This window comes from Cydia amplana, chromosome Z (genome assembly GCF_948474715.1).
Source record: "Cydia amplana chromosome Z, ilCydAmpl1.1, whole genome shotgun sequence".
NCBI classification, from domain to species: domain Eukaryota; kingdom Metazoa; phylum Arthropoda; class Insecta; order Lepidoptera; family Tortricidae; genus Cydia; species Cydia amplana.
The window spans coordinates 32,814,359-32,825,668 of NC_086096.1; the positions used below are offsets into that span (position 1 = coordinate 32,814,359).

Sequence of the window (11,310 nt, forward strand, 5' to 3'; positions counted from 1 at the left end):
GGTAAAAAACGGGACCCTATTACTAAGACTTCGCTGTCCGTCCGTCCGTCTGTCACCAGGCTGTATCTAGTGTATCTTATGAACCGCGATAGCTAGACAGTTGAAATTTTCACAAATGATGTATCTCTGTTGCCGCTATAACAACAAATACTAAAAATAAAATAAAATAAATATTTAAGGGGGGCTCCCATACAACAAACACGATTTTTTTGCTCTATTTTTTGTTGATGGTGCGGAACCCTCCGTGCGCGAGTCCGACTCGCACTTGGCCGGTTTTTTTATGACCCATACTCAATTACTCAGTGACATACATTCCCACGGTGTTTCAAACTCTTCATCCGAAACTCAACTCGAGATTTCCTTAAAGTGACATAAAAATTTTGACACTTGACATTCAAGATGAGCTTGGCATTGAAAGTGTTAAAATTTATATTACTGATATGATATCACAGGTTTAGAGGTGTGACAAGTGTTTTTTTAGGAGACTAGAAATAGTAAACAGCACCTTCATATCATAAAATTATGTATTTAACATAAAAAATATCCCTGCTATGGTAACTATAAATGGAAGGTGCTGTTAACTGTAAGTGCTATGGCTATGACGTTTGTTGGAATGTGGAAGCGAACATGCAATTTATGCTCACATAAAGGATAATGTTCATACGTGTAATATTATAAGTACTTAGTTTTATTTGTTACACTTTTACAAATAGTGACTGTGGATGTTTTTTTTTTTTTTCAATAAGAACACATGGTTCTAAATTTAAGAAGAGAGGGACGAGGAACATCTTTTTATGTTAAGATGCTATTATTGCGAGTCAAGATAGAGCCGTAACGTGGGGTGTCACCATGTGACATCGAAAGTCCTTTTGATATTAACATAAGGAATAATTTCGTCTGTCCTTGGGAAAGGATTTCAACTATATTGTCAAGAATGGTTTTGGTAGATTCGGTAGGTACTCGACGTGCAAATCTGTACTTTAATTAATGCCTCACCTCATTAAATATGTAGATGCTAGGACGGCAACGTACCTGCGTTTCCATGTATGAGCTGTAGAATCAAAGGACGACGAGTTACAATACCGGAACCACGGGGCAGAAAATCCCTGTAACAATTAAAAATCATTACAACCCACTATTGATTTGATAAAACATATGACTCATAAACATATCATAGATTTAAAGTCCTCCGACGAAATTATATCAGCTTCATTAGCTTAACCTCTAGTCGCCCATACGTCAAACCTTGCCAAGCAAAATTAAATTTTATTTTGTCAACACAAAGTTCAAATTAGAATGGAACAGGAGACCTTTTCATAGGTCTCTCGGCGGCTAGAGGATAACCCACCATCTACGAACCATCGCTGACCTGGTAGGTAGGTAGGCAGATCACAAACTATTACTAGAAAGCCGTAGCTTAATCAGTTCCTCACTATTATGAGATAATTGGAAACATTCATTTGTATACAGAAACATACAACCAACCCCTCAATCTAAATGCCTGTACCGACTGGGTTCTGTCCTGGGCGAAAAATATGACGAACCATCGCTGACCTGGTAGGTAGGTAGGCAGATCACAAACTATTACTAGAAAGCCGTAGCTTAATCAGTTCCTCACTATTATGAGATAATTGGAAACATTCATTTGTATACAGAAACATACAACCAACCCCTGAATCTAAATGCCTGTACCGACTGGGTTCTGTCCTGGGCGAAAAATATGACGAACCATCGCTGACCTGGTAGGTAGGTAGGCAGATCACAAACTATTACTAGAAAGCCGTAGCTTAATCAGTTCCTCACTATTATGAGATAATTGGAAACATTCATTTGTATGCAGAAACATACAACCAACCCCTGAATCTAAATGCCGGTACCGACTGGGTTCTGTCCTGGGCGAAAAATATGTGTTGATAGATATCTTACCTACATAGGTCCCTAACACTTAAAATACTAAAGAGACAAAGGGGTCATCCATTAATTACATCACACGTTTAGGGGGAGGGAGGGGTCAAGAGAATGTGACATATTGTGACATGGGGGAGGGGGGAGACACAAACTTTGTGAAGTCACTTTAACTTCGTCAGTAATCGAAAATTTATTTAAATTATTTTATTCGCTGTACATTTAAATAACAAGTTTTTAAAACGATACTCGTTTTTATTCGTTTAATTTTCTTTCCTAAGCAGTTTTGGGTTATAAAATTACAAATATTTATATCGTCAAAAATATTTTGATATAATATTAATAATACTTAGGTACTTAAAATCTTTTTTTTAATTCAGTAGACTGAAATGACAGTTCATAGTATGAACATAAAATGTCATTTCATACTATGAACTGTCATTTCAGTCTACCGAATTAAAAAATAGACTTTACTTAATTCGATTTGGCGATTTCGTAGAAAAAATGTGACGTCACACTAGGGGGGAGGGGTTTGCCAAATGTGACCAAGTGTGACAAGGAGGGGGGGAGGGATCAAAAAACCTAGAAATTCGTGTGACGTAATTAATGGATGACCCCAAAAGTCACACAATTGAAAACCATTGTTTAAACTTGGTAGCTTTGACTAAGCTTACATAAATATAACATTTAATAACATACAGCACTGATCTGCCGTACACTTGATTATTTTATGAACACTGTTCGGCTCAGTCCGCAGAACTAAGTCTCGAGCTCTAACTTACCTACCCTTAACCTGATGCCCGTGTTAAGTCAAAAATAGAAAAATTAATATTTTAATATGTTAAACAATGGCGATTTCAATACAAAAATCTTTGCAATCAAATTGTAACCAAAATCATAACCGAGCAATCAGGTGAGGTAATACCTTAACTAAGAACCATTACAAAGAACAGAAAACTGCAATTAAATTGGTCAATCCATATTTGAGATAAACGGGATTTTATTTTTGTATTTTATGTGTACAGTCAGCGAGGTGTTCAAAATTATCTTGACACAACTTTATTGTTAAGAGAATAAGAGCGCGTCAAGGTAATTTTGAACACCTCACCCGCTTAGCAACTTCTGCTGCTGACTGTACCTACTTTATAATATGTAAAATAAATAATATTTATTTTACACACTTGTTCATATTATGAACAATTACGAATCATAAAATCTACCTAATGTTATATGGACTCTGTGTGTCAATCATAAAATGAAAGATAGCAATTGATCATGTTGCAAAATGCAAAATATCAATGTAACTCAATGACATCAAAAGCCAGAGTTTATATGCAATGCACTCACATCATTTCTAGAAACTTAACAAAATAAAAAGCAATTTCTGGTTAACAACCTGATGATGGCAAAGTTAAAAGAAAGGGTTATGTTATGATTTTACATATGTGTAGTCATAAATATCATGAATGTTTATTGAGCTGATTTTGATGAATTTGACATGACTAATTTCCAAAAAAAAAATTTGTATGTGGAAATAGTTCAGAATCTGGTTATTACTTCCATGATAAAGGTTAACCTTCTTAAAAATTGGAAATGAGTGATTTTTGATTCTTTTTCTTAAAAAACTGACAACTGTAAGCTTTTATACTCAATGGCAAGCTGGTGGGAATCAAGTCAAAATGGATGGTTGCTTCAGACAGTTACTAATGTCATGTAACTTATGTAATTGGAAACAACGCTAAAAAGTATAGTGTTTTCACCACACTTGTTCACAAAGTCAGGTTTTGTTTAATAAAACCGCAGGCCAATCGTTTTTAGGGTTCCATATCCAAAGGGTAAAAACGGGACCCTTTTGCTAAGACTCCACTGTCCGTCTCTCTGTCTGTCACCATGCTGTATATCATGAACCGCGATATTTTTGTTGCCGCTATGACAACAAATACTGAAAAGTACAGAACCCTCGCTTGGCGAGTCCTACTCGCACTTGGTCGGTTTCTATCCTCAACAGCATAATTTTTATTTAATTTTTATTTCACCATTTGAATTTTCCTTGCAGTGGTGAGGTAAAAAAATATTTCATACACTCGGCCTTATTTAGGGCTATTTGCTCTTTGCACTTTGTGCCTTGAAAGTCTTGCAATGCTCAGGATTTCACTTTTCATTTTGGATATTTCACACCACTGCACTATTCTGATTTAAGACTGGTTTTAGTTTTTTATTGTCTGTAACATCAGACTCAAGAACTTAATAACTATATAATAATCATTAGGCTTTATAATCTAACAAATTTAGAATGCAAGAATAAACTTAAGCACAGAGTTTCACAAATGGAATAGTTAATATGAAGTTTACAGAAAACAATCAATTTAGCAGAACCAATCCCGACAACTGATAAAAATTGTGTGATAGCAATTCAGGCAATGCATTTGCTGGTGATAAAGTATCATACAATGGCAACTTATCTTCTCCATTTAAAAAGTAAAATGTGAAGGAAAAATGATGTTTAAAAACGTTATATTAGAATATATTAACTGTAATATAAGAGACTAGATGACTACTTCATCTTAAACCCCTTAATACTATGGCACAAAAAGCCAGCTCATATTGACTTGTATGAGTCAGGCTTTAGAGATATCAAAAGTGGCATTCTGTGAAAACTTCTTGCACAAATCTAAATAAGGTTTAATTACTTTACTAATGCATTATACAGTACAAAGATATTACTTTCGGTTACCTAAACTAACAAATAAAGACAGCTGATTGATAGTTGTGAAGTCAGGCAATATTTCTTTATAACTATAAAACAACGGATATCGCATATGTCCAGGATATATATTCACGACACGAGACTCACCTGCCGACGAAGTTTTCCAATACTGAACTCTTCCCAGCGGACTGGCCACCCACAACTGCAATTTGTGGGAGATCTAAGGACATGTGCACGCCCATTTGCACAAATGCATCTTGTAGTTTGTTTACAATGGGTATTAACTGCTGCATTCCGAAATTCCCCGACATTTTGTTTTAAATACATTAAACTTTACGATCCGAATTCACTACTTTAACGTCTTGTTCATCATTCACCGATAAACTACTTTTTCAATATGGTGGGTGGTTACGTTGTTAGGAGTATTTTAACCTCGGCTATGAATGGAGCACCGTGCTCGGCGTGCTCAAATGACAGGTGAGTTACCAATAAACATCCAATAAACGCATAGAAGGTAGCATCCTATAGAAGTGGTCTACGCGTGCCTCCGTGAGGGACAAAACATATAAATTCGACCAATCATAGCGTCGCGTTATGGTGGGCAACAAATGAATTCGACCAATCATGGTGGTCAATTTACGGTGGGGAATAAAACAAGATGTGAGACAGTGACAAGGACAAACAATAATAGCGCTTTCGCTGCTACTCCTACTGAAAGATACATAAGACTATCCCGTTCTGTCAGTTATCCCCACCACTCATGCCCAATCCAGTTATACTAGATTAATGAATAAACGTCTAGCTATGTTTGCATTAAAGTACGTCATTGGTGAATCAGCTGTCATAAAGTGGCACAGTGTTCAATATACAATAGCTGGAAAGCCAACTGATGTTTCGACAGGCATCGGTGTCGAAGCACGAACAATGCGCTGTGTAGCGGCATCCCAAGTCAAACTCAAACTTCAAAACATTTCGGTCTGTCTCTTTCTCACATAAATAAAGGTTGCCATATGAAATCATTATATGTGATGTCGTGTTATCTAATTAATTTTTGTTTTGATAATTGTGTAAATATCGTGTGGTTAAATGAAATAAACGAATATTCAATAATGTAAAACTAGGAAAAACCAATGGCAGAAGAGTTGCGTAAAATCAATAATACTTGTCATGCGCATCAAATCTAGGCCAGCATTTAAAGCATATAAGGCCTATATTACACTATCAATAAAATTATGATTATTTCAATGCAATAAGATTGAATTTAATTTGTGGTGATATGAAAACGAACTTATATGCATAACCAATATACTGCTTAAGTAACTACAACTGTTATATATTTTGAATAATTTACCGTCACAATTTCCATAATTTAGTCGGAGAAATATAATTACCTACGACTCACACATAACATTTCAGATAATATTAGGATTTTATTATTAACTTATTAAAAGAGGATAACTCTCGTTTCCAGCCTGTATGCACGATATAGGCCATAGGTTTACATGAACAAATGTTTTAATTTGAATAATAAAACACCTATTTGTACGTAAAACCCTATGTAATTAAGTAATAGGCGTAACGTAGTCTTACCTTCCGACGAAGTTTTCCAAAACTGAACTCTTTCCAGCAGACTGTCCTCCCACTACCGCAATTTGTGGTAGATCAAGTTGCATATGCACACCAAGTTGAGTGAAGGCATCTTGTAGCTTATTGACGATGGGGATCAACTGCTCCATTCCCATATTCCCCGACATGGCTGCCGGTTTTACCAAACACCCCTCGTTTTATGAGCTTCTCCGCAGATCTTCGCTTACTGATTTTTCGTTCATCAATATAGTACCAGACTTCTAATGCGCAAGCGTATGAGAGAAGAGCAACAGATATTGCTGTCTCTGCATGAATGTGAACTTAATATTAAAGGAACTGGAACAAACACATACATAATAATACATTTATCTACTAAATAACATATAAAGTTATATTTTAACAAAATTAGGCCATCGAATTACCTATTGCAACTTTTCTAACACATACAAATAATTCATATAAAATAGAATTTTATTAAGTGGGTAATAGGTACACCTTATTGCGCAACGCAAGACAACTTATAAGATACTGCTTATATATTTGTTATATATGTTGACCTTTAAGTATTCTGGCTGCAGTATTATGTAGTCGTCTTGCCTACTAGATAGTACTTACAATACTAGGTACTACCTTAAAAAAAACCGGCTAAGTGCGAGTCGGACTCGCGTTCTAAGGGTTCCGTCCATTAAGTCCGACTCCCGCTTGACTGCACATTTGCACGGACCTATGTGCATTTTTTGTCAGACATCCTAACTAAATATGTTAATTTTATCACAATTATAATAACTCTACTGGCGAAAGTGTTCCCAACATCTTTATTCATATGAATTTAAAAGTAGAAAAATTACTCTCTTGGGTGAGACTTGAACTCACGGCGTCTGGAGTTCAAGTGTCACCCAAGACAGTATTTTTTCCAATTTTTAATTTATTCTGAGCATAATAGCATCGGTCGCAGACATTTCTGCTTCTTAAAAAAATAATTAAATTGTATGTGTATATATATCAAGTTCAGAAGTAATTTATTAATGTTATCTACAATCAGAGCCCGTACCATGAGTCACTGACAGTGTCAAAACTGACATTTATACGCTATCGAGAACGTAATTTACTTTCTATAATACATCTCGTTCGCACTAATATGCGAGTACGAGCGAGATGCATAGAAAGTAAATTACGTTCTCGATGGCGTTTATGTCAGTGCCAAACTGATGGTAGCCGTACAGAAGCATAACAACTTATCAGAAATCATCTAAACATACTTAAAAATCCTAAAAGCTGCTTACCGCTCTTACAATGCAGGTACGCCGTGCGACACAAAACATTTTTTAACAGGGTTATAAAAGATTTTTTTTGATAAGTTTACTATTCACAGGTATTTTTTTTCTAGAGCAAATGCCCATACTTTTAATTCTGTAGAGGAGTTTCGTAAAAAAAAGTGTAAAGATTTTTTTATGAATTATGATTTTTTCGTATTTTTTGTATGGGTGAGTGAAAATTTAGTCACAGAAATGAATTCCTTATCCTCGAATTATACGAAAAAGACACCAAACTTGATATAGTTGCTAGATGTATGCAGATATAAAATTTAGAGTGAGGCGCGCCGGAGGCATTTCCCCCAAATTTTGAGTTACTCACAATGAGCTCTTTCATTTGAATTGTAACAAGATATAGTTTGAAAAACTTTATTTTTTAAGTTTCCCATTTACACCCCAAAAGTGGCTCCCATGTTTAAAATTCATTTATTTGCGTTACATGGCCGTCTTTGAGTCACAAACTTGCATATGTGTACCAATTTTCACCTTAATTGGTCCAGTAGTTTCGGAGAAAACATTTAAAAAAAACCCGTAGGGGTAGGGTCAAAGACTAAGTAATTAAGTACGACTCATGCTTGACTGCTCATTTCTAATAGGTTTTCCTGTCATCTATAGGTAAAGAACTATTTTGTGTATTTTTTTCAAAATTTTAGACCAAGTAGTTTCGGAGATAAGGGGGGGGGGGGAATGGTCATTTTTTGCCTATTTTCTTGAATAACCGCTTAACTATTTATCCTAAAATTATAAAAAAATATATTTGAGATTCTTACAATGAGCTCTTTCATTTGATATGTAACACGATATAGTTAGAAAAACTTTATTTTTTAATTTTCTCATTTACCCCCCAAAAATGGCCTCCATATTTAAAATTCATTTATTTACGTTACACGTCCATCTTTGGGTCACAAACTTACATATGTGTACTAAATTTCAACTTAATTGGTCCAGTAGTTTCGGAGATAATAGGCTGTGACAGACGGACGGACGGACAGACAGACAGACAGACGAGTGATCCTATTAGGGTTCCGTTTTTCCTTTTGAGGTACGGAACCCTAAAAAGCACGTTTATATTATTTTAAACGTGTTGGTAAGATGTTTAACATGATTAATTAAAATACCTATGAAGCATTTAATTTTTTTATAGGTAAACAAAATAAAATCAAAATGTACCTATTTACTTAATATAAATGTATCTCCTTCATATATAATTGTTTACGTCGAAATAAATTATTCACCTATTTACTTAAGTATATTTAAAGTTCCCCAAGCCTTACACATTAACAAGTTTTCGTTTTATTTATAGTTAAGTTTATTGCTAATTTATTTCTGAAAGTTCTTAAGTATTTTTAATTATTTTATTTCTGACGGTTTATTATTTATAACAATTCTGTAAAAAAACAATTCAAATTTTCTAATTCAAACCAATTAATAAAAAACAATCCGTTTCCGCCTGGTTTCCGCGCATTGAAGCTCTTTCAAATGATACCACACCTGACCTATACTTAGTACTAGTAACCAAAGAGTATTAACTACGTTTTAAGAGTCGGCACTCTCGAACAAGCCTTAAACCGAATTAAGAACGTACATTGTGCCAACACACCAAATACATGTCAATACTGCCAACACAAAAAAAAACAACGCTAGGGCTCGACACTTCCGGTACCTACTGTTTATCGATATCGATAAATGTGCGATACGTGCTGTTGTACTGTACTACTGTAAAAGTAAATATTGAGAATCAGGTGGAATAATAAAATAAATGCAAAATATAAAAGTAATTTTATTTTACATAATAAAGATAAGATATAGATAGTTTTATATTTACGTAGGCATATTACAATACGCTTATGAACGTAACTAAAGCTACAATCTACTTTTAGATCACTCATGCAAACACTGAGTCTTGCCTGTAAAGGCTGTGAACTCCAACTTCCCACAAAGGCTGCCACAAAAAGCTGTCAGGCTTATTTACATTCACTTGTAGATATTCAGAGGTTAGAGTTTCATTCAGCCTTTGTATAGGTAAATATTCCAAATCCTCATTACCTGTTACCTTTACCCATAGTCGATATCTGAAATAAAGGGATTATCAATAAGTTGATCGCACACTATTCGTGTCTTAGGTTACCTAGTTTTTTACAAGAAGAATCTATTCACAGAATGTTTTCGTTTTAATCAGGGATTGTAAACGATAAAAACTACTCCAAACGAATTAAATTAGTATCTGGTAACGACTCAAAATGAAAATATCGCACAAAAACATCAGTTTACCGACCTGTTCGAATCAAGGGGAAATCTTGCCAAAAATATATCAGAAGTAAGTTTCCTTACACGCCTGACCCCACAAACTTCACATTTCCTTAAAGATTTGCCCCCCATTTAAACAAAAGCTAAAGTTATTTAGTCTAAACACAAAAATAAACACGTAACATAACCGCTTTCACGACAATTTAGAATGACGGTAGACGTTTTACCGATCATACCAACCTAAAGAAAAGTAGGTATAATACGTCTATGTTTGAAAGCAAGTATGGTATGTACTACCAAAATGCAACAGCAGTCATTTTAATTCGATAAGATTATTTACTATGCCTCAACGTTGGTAACAAGTACGTTCCTAAGTTATCATAGTATGGGGTGTCGATGGGCTGCTAGTAACTTCAGTATTTTAGCTATAGATGGTCAACCAAATCTTGTCAGTAGAAAAAGGCGGCAAATTTGAAAAATGTAGGCGCGAAGGGATATCGTCCTATAGAAAATTTGAATTTCGCGCCTTTTTTTACTGACAAGATTTGGTTGACCAAGTATATAATGCTATAATAGACTTTAAAATTTTGCCCCAAAGAGTAAGGCCCCATTAGCACGAGTGCTTTTTCAACGTGCGTTAAAAAAGCGCTTGAATCTGCCCACACGCTAAATTCAATTTAAAGACCAAGTCTTAAAGTTGAGAATCCAACAATGCTTGATAAAAAGTGCTACCGCCATCGTGTGAATAAATATAGGTCACTTGTCCAACATTGAAACAATCGTACACAGTGAAACTTTGCGATATCTCGGAAACCAGGTGTTACCAGCTAGTGCCGTCTGTCAAGCAAAGGCAGGCTCAGGGACCCCCAGCACCTCCCCAATACGCGAGCGCGCCTCGGAGAAGGAGCACGTTGCTACGATCGTTATTGTGAATTTGTGGGATAAAAGTAAATTATTTCATTTAAGTTTGACAATTTTTTAACAAGATATAGAATCGAGTTGACGTTATTTATTTTTTTGTTATGTTCTATGTGTATTAAAGTTTATTTAGAGCTAAATATTTTTAAAATTATTTCACTCTTTGGTGCAGTTTTTTTTAATTGTTTTAAAAAACACCCCCTAGTCTCACAATGAAACACTTTTTTGTAGTAAACAATGAAACATGATGTTCACTGAACACCAGTACCAGTACACAATGAAACAAACTCATTTTTTAAATAATAATTAAAGACTATTGTGCGAAATTTGTGAAAGTAAAATACCATAAAAATGGATACTATTTTGTCTATCATATGACAACATATAAGATACTTAACTTTAGAGATGACTGAGATAGGATAGTTTATATGTTGAATGTTTCATTGGTGGTAAGGTTAAGGTCACATGTCTAACACTGAAACAGTCGTTTATAAACACTATGTTGCAAGAAAGTGTATGTTCCCCGTGGACCTAAAAGGCGTACCTTTCTCGCAGCATGCCATACGTGCCGACTAGATTTCGTTTCACAATGAAACTCAGGTGTGTGTACAATGAAACAAGTCTTTCGCTTTT

At 34.9% G+C, this 11,310-nt stretch overlaps 1 protein-coding gene across 2 annotated transcripts in view; it reads right to left on the bottom strand.

Moving 5' to 3' along the window:
* LOC134661127 (dynamin) overlaps positions 1 to 6,498 on the bottom strand; it is a 47,524-nt gene extending 41,026 nt beyond the window's left edge. For both annotated transcript variants that reach the window (XM_063517078.1, XM_063517079.1), the window contains exons 1-2: positions 6,203 to 6,498; positions 1,033 to 1,106 (exon numbers count right to left, since the gene is read on the bottom strand). In XM_063517078.1, coding sequence (XP_063373148.1) covers positions 1,033 to 1,106; positions 6,203 to 6,366 — 238 coding nt within the window. In that variant the 5' untranslated portion in view covers positions 6,367 to 6,498. The remainder of the gene's footprint in view (positions 1 to 1,032; positions 1,107 to 6,202) is intronic.
* Between the last annotated feature and the right edge of the window lie 4,812 nt (positions 6,499 to 11,310).